Source organism: Aythya ferina (genome assembly GCF_964211825.1).
Source record: "Aythya ferina genome assembly, chromosome: 5".
Classification (NCBI taxonomy): Eukaryota; Metazoa; Chordata; class Aves; order Anseriformes; family Anatidae; genus Aythya; species Aythya ferina.
In genome coordinates, this window is record NC_140301.1 from 11019077 (window position 1) to 11034446 (window position 15370).

At 43.3% G+C, this 15370-nt stretch overlaps 2 protein-coding genes across 6 annotated transcripts in view; both read right to left on the bottom strand.

Annotated features, from left to right (window-relative positions):
* The window catches only part of NELL1 (neural EGFL like 1), a 287963-nt gene extending 281676 nt beyond the window's left edge, over window positions 1–6287 (bottom strand). For 3 of the 5 annotated variants that reach the window (XM_084520792.1, XM_084520791.1, XM_084520789.1), the window contains exons 1-2: window positions 5608–5723; window positions 1381–1509 (exon numbers count right to left, since the gene is read on the bottom strand). In XM_084520792.1, the coding sequence (XP_084376918.1) occupies window positions 1381–1509; window positions 5608–5656 (178 nt within the window). In that variant the 5' untranslated portion in view covers window positions 5657–5723. Of the gene's footprint in view, window positions 1–1380; window positions 1510–5607; window positions 5724–6148 lie in introns of those variants that run through there. The other 2 variants (XM_084520793.1, XM_084520790.1) reach the window with 2 other exon arrangements.
* Window positions 6288–14190: 7903 nt separating this feature from the next.
* SLC6A5 (solute carrier family 6 member 5) overlaps window positions 14191–15370 on the bottom strand; it is a 31644-nt gene continuing 30464 nt past the window's right edge. The window contains exon 16 of the mRNA XM_084521255.1: window positions 14191–15042. Coding sequence (XP_084377381.1) covers window positions 14887–15042 — 156 coding nt within the window. The 3' untranslated portion in view covers window positions 14191–14886. The remainder of the gene's footprint in view (window positions 15043–15370) is intronic.

Consider the following 15370-nt stretch of genomic DNA (forward strand, 5'->3'; position numbering starts at 1 on the left):
CGAGGGTTTCAGTCAGCATCCCCAGAAACACACCTCAATCCTTCTCTCTGCAGCTCTGAGCACCAGTCTGTGAAAGCTCAGTGCAAGAGTTCATCAGGGCAATTGCAATTAGCTGCACAGAATGGCAATTGGAAATACTAACATATCTTGAGCCAGTTAGGCCTCTGCAGTCTTTAGAGGAATGACTGTACTTCAATACTGTTCATCCATGACACATAAAACTGTAGTCAGGGGTATTAGAAGCAAAACAATCGGTATCTTTAAATGATTACAATGAACATTCTTGATTAACTTAATGCCCATCTTCTGGGCATCTATCTGGCAAACGGTGAAAATTGTGCTACTCAGCATAGCACAGATTGGAAATATGACTGACAAGATCTTAGGTCTCCAGAAGCATCTGCTATGGCACCTGAACCGGCTTTGGCCAGGTAAAAGTCAGCTAAAACTATAGACCCACTTCTTTTATTCTTCTTTTATTACTTGTACTAAAGTCAGTTGGTATTGCAAATCCAGAAGTAAAACAAAATGAGATCATAATCTTTTGCCTCTAAGAACAGCCACAGAGGAGAGAGAGCAACAATTAAGACACTAACATACCCACTTGAATGCGTAATAAAAGCACAGTAAAGAAAAAACAAACATTGGACACCTCCGCAATAGAAGTGCTCCTAACTGTTCTTTAATGTTTCTCTTAATCCCAAGTGATAAAAAAGTCTCTCTCACCTAATAAACCTATTGTACAGTCTCAGTGCTACCCCTTGGTGGGACTTGATCTCTTAATCTTGGTCTCACCTAAGACCACCATAAAACATGCCGCATTTCAACGGCTCCTCATCGACCTAGAGGAGAGGGGAAAAAAATAACCCCTCACAAGCATTATCTTAGAATATTGAATGAAGAATAATATTACAATTCAAAGTGACTTATTCTATGCCTGGTACTGATCTCTGACAGTTAAGCATGGTCCGATTTTCTCACTTTAACAGTTCTCATACAGTTGATGAAAGGTTTGCTACTTGTTACTAACTGGTGGCAAGACATTAACTGCCTTCTCTTATCTACATAGCTTCAGCTTTGTGTCTCTCTCGCATTTGTACAATGACAGAGATAGTGCCCAAGAATACAACAGAGCCTACGCCTGGGGCCACTTGGACATGCTAATCTGAAAACATGTACTGGAAGCGTTGTAAACCTACCCAAACTACTTCCCCTAGAGACCTCTAATCTCAGTGACCTGACAGCCCACAAAAAAATGCCATACACATTTCAGCAAAAGAATTACAGTTAAGACTAACATTACAGGGCATCGGGCATCAAAGCTCTTAGGAGCTCATGAAGTTATAAGTGGGAAAAGAGAACCAAGGATGTGTGTCTTACCTTGAAATAAAAATGCTTTGCTGGCATTGTGTAGTCCTGACACTTGCGTTACCCCAAGGGTTGTATTCACAAGATCCAGTTCTGTGATTATATCAATCTGTAAGTCAGGATCCATTCCAAATCCTATAGCTGTTGGAGGGAGAGAAGAAGAAAGGGAGACTTGAAGTTAGATCAATTTTTATTTCAAATCAGGTAATGAAAAGAAGGGAGAAGTACAGGCATTTCTAGTATCTTCACACACACACACTGTATACGGTAATTACTTACAAGGCAGTAACTCTGCTGCAGGAAAGAAGATATTCTTTTCTAATTATTTCAATTAAACTCTTTTCTTTCCATAGATTTTACTGTGCACAAGTTAAAACGTTATAAAACTGATTACATTAACCCAGCATCTTTTTGAGGCTGAAAAGTAATAAATAAATGAAAGCATAAGCACCTATGCAAAAAGATGAAAGAGATTTGCAACACTCATCTATTGGCTACATGATTTCCAGGGAGACGTGAAGGCTGAAAATTCCTCTCACATTTCATACCTAGCTGTGACTAACAGAACAGGCCCTACAGCTCAGTCTAAACATTATCTATCTTCCCAACTGGACAAAATGACCCTGGAGGAGATATGGTAGCAGGACAAAAGATGCCGTAATCAAAGAGCCCTGAGTGATTCACCAAATTGTTTGATAACGCTTATGAACCATGTCTTCTACATTTAAGCACAGCCAGTGCCTGCAGAGCATGTCAAAGCCTACCTACAAATAAGGGATATTCATTTACCTAAACCAGCAGTAGCACCTTCTGGTCTGCAGTAGCACCTACTGCAGAAGCATGAGTCTAAGCCCAAGATTTAGGAAGGGCTCATGCCCAGGAAAAGGCTGCTGCTCCTTGAATTGATGGGGGAACTAATGGAATTGACAGAAAAGACACGTATTCAAGCAGTTTGAAGTTACCATGTTCAAAAGTTCAGGGCAACCTAACGGCCACGGCACACCAAATTCTTTCAACTTGTCTCCTTTTTCAAGGGATGGAAAGAGGCCAGCCTGACCACAGTCCCTCTCAACATAGCAATAAATATCATATAAGACCTGTGCCTGAGAGATAGGCCAAAAAAATCTCACACAAGATCCAAGCACTTTCCTAATGATTTTATTTTTTTTTTTTTTTTTTTTTTTTTTTGCTAACGTCATTAGTTACAGGATCTGAGAACGGAAGCCTGATACAGCCAAAGTCAATGATAAAACTCCCACAGACTTCTGAGGAGCAAGGATGTTACCTGCAAAGCACATCCAGATTGATTTCCACTGAGTGGACATCATGTTCAGATCTAAATTGATTCATTTAGTATTCCAGGACTGTGCTTCTGGATCAGTTAAGCTGCAAATACTCTACTTTGATTCTTTGAAAGGCTCTAAGAAATTACTGAGGTGTACAGAATGAACAAGAAGTTACGTATTCTACTCATAAATCAACTGTACCACAGTGTTTCTCTTTTCTTTTGCTTGGGTATTAAAAGTTGTCAGAACAACACGCTGTACTAATACAGAGGACACTATTGCACATCGAGCTGAGTAGCAAAAAACCTCGAAAAGACAGCTTTAAAAGGGCTTCATCAACACTAGTCTACAATGAAAATCAACACCTAGAAGCATTTGGCCAAACTGATCCTCCAAGAACACTGACATATCGAAGTGCAGACATGCACAGTGCTTTCATAAGGATGTGCGGATAAGTAGCTTTTGTAGAAACTTTAGATCAGAGAATATGACACCAGATAGAATTATCCAAAAACAACACCTTCCCAGATACTCAGCAACATCATCAGGTTTTAGTATCAGACGCGAAAGCAGCAAAAAGCTACAGCTGATGCTGTGCACGCTGACGGACCAAGAACACACCTTCCCCTTCTGGGAGAAACACAAGCATGGAAAGCACAGCCAGCCAGCTCTTCTGGTCCCAAACCGCGCTCACAGTCAAAATGCTACTGAAAAAATATACACGTCCTGCTGTAGCCAACATTAGCCAGAAACTACTTGCTCTTAAGCACACCTGCCTGCAGTCATCAAGAGAACTTACCTACCACTCCATTTCCAACCTACAGCAACTCTTCTAATGCAAGGGCTGCAACCCCCAGACACAGATTTGTATATACTATTAGAGGGAACAACCTTTCTGGACAAAATCATAAAAGCAAAGGATGTTTTAGAATAAAAACAGAACAATTTCTTATTTCTACCAAAGGATTTTATTCAGAAGAAGAGCAGCACTCTGTCAATTGTGTGAACTTACTTATCTGAGAGTCTGCTTTCCCTGCTGAGAGCAGAGTATGCTGTTCCTTGTTTGAAAGGGGTCGGATCTATCCGGAGCAGCAAAAACCTACTGATTCGAAGGCAGACTAAGTAGGGACTAAAACTTGCTCAATGGAGAGGACAAACAACATCCAGCAAGACAAATCTTGACCCCATTAACATCAGTGAAAGCTCCGCCACTGACATCAACAGGATGAGGACAGAAACCGCATCTAGCAAGCCTATGCCCTCCCATAAATCACAGGAGCTTCGCTGCTCCATTAAAGCTGTTTATTCCAGCCTGAGTACCTGGGGCTCAACAAGTATACATAGATCACTGTGGCTCCACAGGCTTCGATTTATGCCAGTGAAGGGTCTTGTGTGACAACTTCAGCGTGCCCCCTTCCAGCTTTTGAAATGCTTTCCAAAAAAAGGAGACTATTTTTAATGTCACAGCAACTATTTAGGAAGAGCCTAACACCGCTTAAAATACTTAGTCATTTTTAGTCATTTTCCTGTGCTGCCTCTTCAAGCTGCAGCAGGCACTCAAAAGCCTAGTTAATAATTAATAAACAACAAATCAGCAGCTTCAGTGCGATAACTAAGTCTCCTTTTCCCCTGTGGTCTCCCACAGTCTATCAGAAAGATACCACAGGCATATCAACAGCACTTGCATCTAGTGTTTTATGCTGCCTCCCTTCAGCAGGAGAAGAGGCTGGCAATACTCCTCCTTTCTGAACTAAAAATTAACCGTCAACCTGTAAGCTCTTCCTGGAGAACCGTGCAAAGCTCGGGCCTGATCCTGACTGATGTTGCTTTCAATTCCTATTTAAAGTAATTGGGCCATTCTCCTTAAACCAGGGGCTTACACGAGCAAGACTCCAACTAATTCAGACAGGAGGCGGGCGCAGAAATCATCTCAGGACTTGGTGGATTTGGCCCAACGTGAAGTGAAGGCAGTACAGTAGATTAGAGGATTAAGCCATATAATTATGAATGATGTCACTAGGAAATCCCTAAACGAAATTAATTCCGCCTTACGGCTCCGACAGCTCGTGTTCTCTGCTTGTGCCTCTATCACCACCAGTCACGCCAGGCTCCATGTAGCCAGCGTGCAGCCGCACAACGCATGCAGCGCGCTCCTGATTTCCGTGGCACCCTACGCAGGAGCTATTTGGGGATGGAGAAACTTTTAGGTCGGCACAGCCGAGTCGCGTCCCTGCATCCGTGCGCGGTCATTCCGAAGGGAAGGAGCAGGCTCTACAAGGGGCGTTTTGCTCTCCTCTCTCCCTTCGGCAGCAATTGTTGCACACAAAGAACTTTCCGAGTAGCTTCGCGATGCCGAGCGGAGGAGTTTGGGAGCCGCTGACCCTTCCAAACGTCTGTCTGCATCCTAGCGGTAACGCCACTGAGAAAAGGGCGAGCGCTACCTTCTCCCAACTACTTCTATGCCGCACCCCTCGAGACCGGTGCGTTTTGGCGAGCCAACCCTACGACCGATTTTCAAGCCGCGATTCCTGCGTGCTTCCCACAATCGCGCAGAGCGATTTCCCGAGGCACAGCGGCGAGCAGCACGGAGGGACGCAGGGCGGCCCCGGGGCAGGGGCGAGAACAAAGCCCCGCCGGGAGCAGGGCTCGGTGCCCGGCCCCGCAGCGCGCACGGCACCGGCCGGCACCGCGCACCGGCGGCCGCATCTCGCCGGGACGGTACCGCGGACAGCTCCGGGACCCCGGCTGGGTTCAGCCCGGCCCCGGGAGACGCCGCTCCCGGCAAACTTTCCCACGCCCACCGAGCGGCCGCGCCCGGAGCCCCCCGCCGGGACCGCGCCCGGCCAAGGGGGACCCGACCCGCGGCGCCCCGCGAAGTTTCCTCCCGGTGGGGCGGGCGGCGACCCCCGTCCCGTCTCATCCCCTCTCATCCCATCCCATCCCATCCTCTCACCTGCCCCAGCGGCGGCCGCCCACGCCCAGAGGAGCAGGAGCAGACCCATCGGCGCGGCGCGGCGGCGGCGCCCGCCTCCCTCCTCCGTGCCGGCGAGCTGCTAGGGAGCGGAGCGGAGCCGAGCCGAGCGCAGGCTCCCAGGCACGGAGCGGCTCCGGCTCCGCCCGCTGCCCAGGCGCGGCCCCGACGCCCCCGCGGCGGGGGCTCCCCGCCCGCCCCCCGCCGTGACGCGCGGCCCCCCCGGGCCTCGCCAGCGCCGCCGCCCGGCCGCGACACGGAGCGGGGAGCGCCCCCGGGACCCCCGGCCCCGCTCCGCTTTGCGCTGCCGCCGCACGGAGCGGCTACGAGCGGGGAGAAGCCACCGTGCGGAGCTCCCGGTGCTCGGCGCTAAGCGTGCCCGGCCCCAGGAAGCAGCGCCGGGAGTAAGGGAGGCGGTGCGGAAAGCTGGACCCGAGCTCGGGCTGAGGGAGCCTCCTCGCTCAAGTCGCTTCCCCGCTGGTGCGGCTGGGAAGGGTAAAAGGGGGAAAGGAGGGAAGGATACCTGCGGGGCAGCGCAGAATCTGCTCTCGTGGCTGTTCTGCACCTCAACACTTCTCCTCTCCAGCCCTGAACTTGGCTCAGTCCTTGGCAAGAAACAATCCCTCGCCAACACACTCATCGATTATATTTAATGACTCTCCACCCTAAAGCACCTGATCTAAATTTGAAGTAGAGATTGTTGGCTCAGCTCAAGCTCCCATTCCAATGACCAGAATCAGAGAGGGAGTCGCACCTGATCCAGTTTTACTGCAGTTCGCCCCAAGCCCTAGCTGCTGTAAAGCCACAGGATCCCCCCCTCATCACATCGGGTTTGGTTCTGCATAATGCAAATTTAGGTCATCAGAAATGAAAAACATTGACCTGTACATTTGGATAAAGTAGGGTTGATTCCAAAAAAAAAAAAAAAAAATGCCTTTCTTAGGGAGCAGTTGCACTTGTGCACACTTACAATGGCATGATCAGAATAGAGCATGGCTGCCTAATTATTAATTTAGTAAGATCACTGAAAACAGCTGCTCCTGGCTGTAAGCAAGGCATGCACTCCAGGAAATCTCTGGGGTGGTCATTCCAAAAGCATCTCCTAAATTCATCTCCAGTAGCTTTAGTCCAAATATAACTTAGTATATTCTCATTTTCATCTAGGGTGTTGTGTTATTAGCACCGCTTTTAGCCCTGACGCACGGCAACATGCACATACACAGTATACAGCTACGTACACATTATGTATCCACAGCACCAAAAACAGGAGGCAACAGCACATCCTCAGGTGAAAGCACAGCCTTCTATCCCGTCCTGATAAAATCATTTTTCTGCATAGCTTTACTCTCTGATTTAAAATGAAATGTCTTTCTATAAAATACAAGTACACATCCAATTCATGTTAGCTTAGCTATGTTTGTGCTTATCTAATAATAAATCCAGGGTCTATCTATACACAAAACTTAATTGAATCCAACTGAAGTTTTACTCAAGTTTCCAACCTTAAGCTGAACTGGTGCAGAGCCTTTAATGTCTATACAATCTCAATTCATCAGGCATAGGTTCTCAAACAGACAGGTAATTAGCTTAAGTTAAATTACCACAAGTACAAGCAAAATTTTGGCTTCAAAGCATAGCTTCAAGCACACCCTGAACTCTGTTATGGACAGACACTGCTCTCACCATCTGTCTTGTTCTTCTGTGAGCCACAAACACCCAAAGAGCCCACAGGCACTACGGCAAGTAACACCCAACTTGCTCCAAACCAAGCTGGTCGCACCATAGACCAGCACTGTGCCCAAATGGTCACGCTGTCGGAGAGCATCAGTTATCTCACAAGCAGTTTCAACTGTTTGTATCAGAAAATGTTAGACAGGATGGACAAAAAAAAAAAAAAAATATTCTTCCAGCCAAACTATTCTCACACTTCCTCTAGTGGAAACGCATTATCTTCGTCACCCAAAAAAATCTGATATTCTAATATGATCTTGTTGGAAATATAAATAGCCGAAAGGCATGACATTCAAATAAGACTTAAAGCTGTGTTCCTGAACATTCATAGCAGTTAAAAAAAAAAAAAAAAAATGGCACTTTTACAAGAGGAAAGCGTTGTTCCTGGCAAGCTAGATGGATTTCAGCTCAAATAATATTCCTGTGAAAGATAGCTCTTGTGCTCCCAGTTGGACGTTGAATGCTTCTTGATTGTGACCTAAATTTTTGTGATGTTGCTAACTGTGGTGCTAAGCTGCTAGTCCTTTCAGCCAAAAACCTTGTGGCACTTCATAGCTTGATGAAGTATTTTTGACTAGGCCCGATATCTCTCAGAGCAGTTGCGATGCTGTTTGCATCCCTTGGACGAAAGGCAATTACAAGTGCTAAGTGTTACTTTAAGTGCAGCCGAACGGGGGGGCTCAGCCACCAGCAGAAACGCACACGCTAAAGAGCTGACCGTGCTTGCACCTGATAAAACACCTCGCACCTCATGGAATAGCACATCTTTGCTTTTCATAACTAATAAGGCTCGTCCTCAAAAGCCAGTTTCCAGAGGGGAACTTGCAATTCTCACGGGCCAAGCATACTTTGCAGCCAGCAGAGGGCAATAATTCACAATAGCACTTACACCTAAATACTGAGAAAAGGATGTGAGGGGATGGGAAATTCTGTATGAATACTGCCTGCCGTTCTGTCCTGCCCACCGCCAAACAGTTTTAATGGACTGTATGGTATCAGTCCAGCGAGTTGGGAGTGTATTAATAAGCTGTATTACTACATAAGCATCCAACAAATCCAGCAGAATGAGGCCCTGCAAAGAGAAACTGCTTCACTACTCTGTCATGGAGTGCTACCTACTGCTTTTTTAATTTCCAAGTGCATGGCTAGGTAACATCTGATGATTGTAAAGTCTAAATTAAGCTTTTCAACTGATTAATCCATTAGGTGGATACAAGATGTGCCCTTGGGTCTGCACTCTGAACACTGCCATTTCAATACCCGAAGAAGTAAAATTATTTCCAACTAAATGCATCTGGCTAGCACCACAACAGAAGATGTGCCTGTCTTCTAGTCATCTATGTAACATAGTGTACATTGGTTTCAAGTGCAGCCTGGGTGAATCCATACAACCAAGTTAAAAGGACATGGATTTTTATCTGCTCCCATGAGCATAAAGATTTAAAGCAATAGTGCCTAAAGGTGACAGCAAAGGACTGTCTCTTAGTCCCCAAATCAATGTGTTGTATCATTGACTCACGCTGTTTGACTTTGGAGATCTGACAGACTCCACGTGCCTCCCATTTTCCTCCTGGAGAGGGGACTAATGACACTTACCTGCCTCCCGGGGCTCATACAGCGCATGCTGACAACTGCAGCCTCCTCCAAGATGAAATCTGTCTTACATGCGCCAAGAATTCCTGTAGTCCTCCATCATTAGGTCCTGCCTCCTCCTTCATCTGCACATACACATCTCAGAGAACAGCAAGTTTACAGACAGAACAAAGTGCTTTTTCCTTTGGGAACTCGTTACCAGAGCTGCTGAAGCAGTCCTGCCACATAGCTGTTGAGTCATCTTCTGGACTAGGCCCTTGCCTGGAATTGCTATGCCATTCTTGGCATAGCACTAGGGTATCTTTCACTACTGTGCTTGATGCCACATTGTGATCAAGTATCACACTTCATCTATCATATTTGGGGAACACTCTTGTTTTCCAGCAGAGAAGTAGGTCAGATCAGTACCACTGCAATACCAAGGTACCAGTACGCAAAGAGTCAGCTTAGCACGTGGGTTTTGTGGCACGCTCAGTGCTTTGCATCACACTCACCATGCTGCAGAAATTCAGCTTTAAACAAAAGGTGCCATAACATCACGAAACGTCTGCTTACGCTTTCGTTCTTCACTAGTCCCTTCTGCCTTTCATTTAAGTCTCCATCGGAACCTCTCGTTTCAGCAGTTCAACTGTCTTTGGGGTGACTGAATTGAGAGGATAAAAAGGATTTAAAGAAATCCAGTAAGTCCTCTGATAAGCAATCTATTATTCTACAAAAGCTACAGAGCACTCAAATAGTTAAGAATCCAGCCATTTAATTGATACTTGTTTCTGCAGCTGTGCAATATCTCCATTTCCCAAGAGGGCTGTTTCCAGTTGCTGCTCAAGGTTTCTAACAATCAAATGGATCAATTCTGCAGATACCTTAAGGCTGTGTGTTAAGTAAGAATGATGTTTGTGGCGTGCACTGGGTGGGCAAAGAGGGTGGAAAAAAGAGAAATTCTATTCACCAGAACATGTTAGCATATTTTGTTTTAAACACTGGACATTTATTTAGAGACTTGGAGCCCATACATTATTGAATAATTTTAATTTATCACATCCAAATATAATAGGCAAATATATAATACAATAAATTGCATTTGTACACATAAATACAAAATTTGAGGTAGGGCCTCAAGAATAATGACTTCTTAAATGAATAACATACAGCATTATAATATGCACTACATGAGATATATATGCTGCATCCTTTGTAACATAATGCATCTTCTCCACACATAGGTAATGAAAAAAATAAATGACCTGGTTAGGGTACAAATCTTTATCCATAGGCAGCAGTACCCTATAGAATGCCTGTAAATATATATATATATTTATATATGACATTACGCAAGTAATTAAGATTTAACCCATCAGCGATGGGTCTGTAATAAAGTGCCATAGGACACAGGGAGCAAATTCTCAGCTGGTATGAACTGTCACAGCTCCAAACCAAACTGTGACAATTTAGACCAGCTAAGCATCCACCTTACAAGGTAATACTACATAATATAAATGACAGATAACAACGCGTTTTAGTTGATCAATAATTTTCTTAACAATGGAAGATAGCTATAAGGCAAATGGTTACCTGATGATGTATTTAAATATTATGGGCAAATAATAATATTGCAAGCTATAAGGTCCAGCCTGGTTCTCGCATTAAGTTAAACCCATCAGGAAAACCTTCTCTCTTTGGTGATGGGCTGCCTGAGGGTGATGAAGGCAGAAACCACAAATACCCCTACCCTCCCCCCTCGAATCATCAACCTGAGTCCCTCTGGAATATCAAGATCTGACCGTTTGACAATTATCTTATGTGCACGCCATTTAACTACAAACTAAGAAACAAGTGTCTCGTAATCATGCCAGATAGAACAGCGTTACTAGCAAAACAGAGGCACGTTTTGGGAGGCCACTTGCCGAAAGATCTGCAGCCTGCAACCCACACTCTGTTCATGTCTTTCTTTGACAGCAAGAAAAAGTGGAGCTGCAGAATAAGAAACCAATAGGAAACCGATCTTTGTCACAAATAAACAATCGCTTTTACCATAGGCAGCAAGAAATCATATTATCCATACAACTGTACATATATTCAAAAAGGCCAGAAGATACCTAAAATAAATCAGCATTTGGAATTTCATGGTACGGGATAGCCACAGTGTATCGGAAGCGATGATCTTCAGTGCTGAGGCACATCTAATGTGGTCAGTGGAGCAGAACCTAATCAAAAGAATACTTTGACCCAATTGAAACATATAAAGACAATCCAAGTCTTTCTCATTTAAAGGTCATTTTGTTAAACCCTTCTTTTGGGAACAAAGTGCTGCCATGTCTAGCTGAAACACAGGTTTTGAACATTGCATATTAAAAACACTAGGAAGACCCCAAAGGATTTGAAGATGGCAAGCATTTGCATTAAGTGTGATCTTTAATGCATACAACAGCGCGTCTTAGCTCATCCAGAAGTTCAATTTCATCTCAAAGAAAAAATATGCAACATAAGTAATTCTCACCAAATTTGAACGTTTTACTCACAAGTATCTGCAAGTACGTACATCATGTTTTTACTAATATGGCTTTTTCCCCTCCTTTTTATTTGTAAAGATCTTTACTGGTACTTAATTAATTAGTAAATTTATTTTTAGAAAATTATCAAAGCACATGCAAACTTTTCTAGAACATAGTAAATGAAGTGCATTCCCAAACTGCAAGGTTACTTCTCATTTAAAGAGGCCACTGCTGGTTCATTTAATCTCAATGCTCGGATTTGACCAGTAAAATACTTTTTAAGAAGTCTAGCATGAAAAAAAAAAAAAACCTTCTGTTTTTAACATACTATAAAAACTTCATATTTTCTCTGACTTTTGAATTCATTTCTCCCCCTTCTCCAAATATTTTTGAAAGCCCCGTATTGAACGTCAAAGCTAAAGACAAAAATCAACTAAAAAAAATCACTCATCTGCTTTGAGAGTTTCTAAGTCAGGACTAATCCTGTACTAATGACTTAACTAGCAATCACAGGAACAACACCTAAATTAAAAGCAAGCATGTTAATTACCTAACTCATGGAAAGCAATTCAATTTTTCATATGCATTCCATTTTGCTAATCCAAGCCAAAGGAAAGATATCATAACCTAGCGGTACTCCTTCAAATGATAGCACTTTTACACTTAGCGCAGACAGTAACTGATACCCTTATACTGAGGCCATTTTATTGCAAGTAGTTAATTCCAGTTCCAATTCATGTCCTGAGACAAAAAGTTACGAAGTTAAAAGGATTCCGAGCTATTAGGTGATTTGGATGCTTTATTTTTTCTTCCCCTTTTTAAGGAGAACAAACCTATACATGCATTACTTTTCATCACAAGAGTAACAAAAGCAAACTAGACTGGACTCCAAATACCAAACCAAGATGCTAGGTAAAATTGGTAAAGAGGCCTGAAGCTATTTATCCTGACAAAAACGTCTAATTGCCACTGCTCACTGACTTAGGTTCCTTCCTTCACCCAGAGGAATGCCCTCAGCCCCAATTAGATGTGGGGGCCAAATTTCCATTGTGTCAGAGTATGGCTTCTCACACCTGCCTCTGCCAGGAAAATAAGAGGCAGAAGTAAGAATAGTAATACCCTTATTAAAATAGCTGGCAAAGACAAAACAAGGGGGTGACATCTTTAAGGCAGAGAAGCTCACAAAAGGGTCCCATCTTGCTGCCCTTCGAGACAAGGAGCGGCAGAGCCCCTGGGGCAGAGATTCGGGGGCCAGCCCAAACTGTGGCAAAATCCATGCTTGTCTCACTCAGTGACAACCCCTGACAGCACTCCGCTTGTCCTGCATGAGGATTAAAGGTCTCCAGCAGTGCCTATAATTGGCAACACTAATTGCCCCGTGAAAGAGAAAGTTCAGCAAAATGATTAATATATTTAATATACATATATATATACACACACAGAAAATAATTTCATTTGTGGAAGTATTACGTTAAGGTTTAGTTTTTGCTTTGTTTTCTTCAACAGGATGAAACAACACAGCTACTGATCTACAGACACACATTAACTGAGGATTTACCTGAGACCCTGTAATATGCAGACAGACAGACAAAAGAACGGCATAGAAACAGTTCCCTGAAAGGAAAGAACATTTATTGGCTACTACAAGTATGTGTGGGGAAGGAAAACAGGCTAAAACTACTCTAAGCTCACCATCTCTACACTGGTCGATAAGATATAGGGACATAAAACATCACTAATACACACTACGTGAACACTGATCACTGGTAAAAAATATCGTATCTGTATGTATAGGATCTAACAAGATCGTAAAGGTTACAGTTGTGCCAATTATTGAAGATATATTTTTCTCCCTCATTCTAGTGCATTTACAATAAAATGGGCTAATTTTCTATTCAGATAAATAAATGTATTCCTAAAAAGCTCTATTTTTACTCTGCCCAGTAAGTAACAACTATTTGAGTCTAACATTCATATTGCCACATCTGATGACTAAAATGTAATGATTTAGAATGTCCTATAACTCTTCAATGTTACCATGGCTGTATAACATACTGTCCTCTCCCTCCAGCCCTTGCATTTTGTATATCTAATGCTGCATCCATGTTGATGTTAATTGTTGTGGGGTTTTTTGTTTTGTTTTGTTTCTACGTGATGAAGGTGTTCTAAATGGAAAAACATAGAAAGGAAACTATGTACAATCCAGGGAATACCAGTTGGAAGAATTTACGTGTTATATATATAATATATAGACAACTGGGATTCTGCTATTTCCCCATTGGTTGAAAGAGAAGAATACATCTAAAGGTCGCGTAAAGAGTGGAGAATGAATGGGGAGTCACAAGGCTGAATAGCACATCTAACTTCTAATAACTGTTGTCAGGTGGTAACCAGACTACACTTATCACTGTAAGAATACAAAGTTAGGCACAAATTATATGATGGCTTCTTGAGGAGATACTGTAAACAAAAGCAGAGAAACAAGGAAAGCTATGTTCAAAAGTATCAGAGTTCAGTGAGTAAAACTGCAGTAGCACTTCAAGTACATACAGTTTGCCAGCGGAGCCAGGTTTTGGACACGTGGTGTAACTGAGTCATTTCCAATGGAAATGACAGCTATCAAATTACAGAAAGAAACGTATGACAGTACTTTCAACTGATGCCCATAATCCTGTCTGGCATGCTTTCCAAACCACTTCTAGGTTGAAATACAGTTTACCCCAATCTCAAGTGATTTTTTTTCCTAAACTTTGTTGTTTTGTTTTGTTTTTCCTACTCAAAAACAGCAAACAGACCATTGTGTTTCTGTTCTGATCCCACATATTGCCTACTGGCATGCTATTTAAAGGGTGTCTGCTAGTTTAGACAGCAAGTCCTCAAAGTTAGTATAATTCATACTTCAGACAAGAATTGTGTGACAATGAGTCAACGCCTGCTGTCAGTGTAGACAAAGTGACTCCACTTATTGCAACAGCCTCATGCTGGACTTACACCAGGGCTACAGGCGATCTCCTCCTGTGCTCACTTCCATCCTATCTGAGAGCTGAACTTCCCTTTGATTACATTGGTAACAAAAACAAAATCCTAGTCCCATCTTTGGCTGTCACAAGGATGCTTGTGTGAAACGGGTCAAATTTTGCACAATTTCCTTTAAAGTTGTTGGTTTTTGTTTATTTACATATAACCTGAAAAATACTGGGACGTAACCCACTGTGCAACATGCTTTTGCTATTTCACCCAAAACAGAACGAGCATCACCTGCACGTGGAAGTGGTCTGGCTAGGTCTCCCTATGGCATGCAACAATCAGTCTTACTTTCCTAAGCAGCCACTTTCAGGCACTGTGGAAAAAGAAGAGAAAAAAAAAAGGAAAAAATGGCAGGAAAATAAATAAGAAAAAATAGCTGAAAAGGCTGACAATGTTATTGTCACCAATGTAATAATTATTAGCATTGGGTCCCCAATTCTATATCCTTCACTGGCAGTTTAAGTCCCAGGGAAGATGTTCCCAGTGGATCGATCATATTCATGTAACGTTCACCACGGTGCTTGGCTAAAAACGGGCCCCAGTCTGGCTGCGGAGAGCACACCAACTTGAGTCGCTGCAACGTTAGAGAGAGAAAGAAGAGTCTCATTTGAAGTTACAAAGCAGAATTACAGTGAGGAAGAAATAAGAGGAGGCTCATTTGAGGTTATTGACAACGACCCTGCAATGCTCCACTGCTCAGTGTTTGTTTTGCGCAAAGTTTGCAAGATTAATAGAGGATAAAGTGCCCAGATTTTAATTATACATTCTCCCTCGCACCATATGAGGGGAGCTCAGACCTACTGCTGCAGATTGCCAAGCTCACTTGCTGAAGGACATGTGCACAATTACTTAGCCCAATCGCCTAAGCAGTGGGTAACTGCATTAAAATAATTGGATTTCTG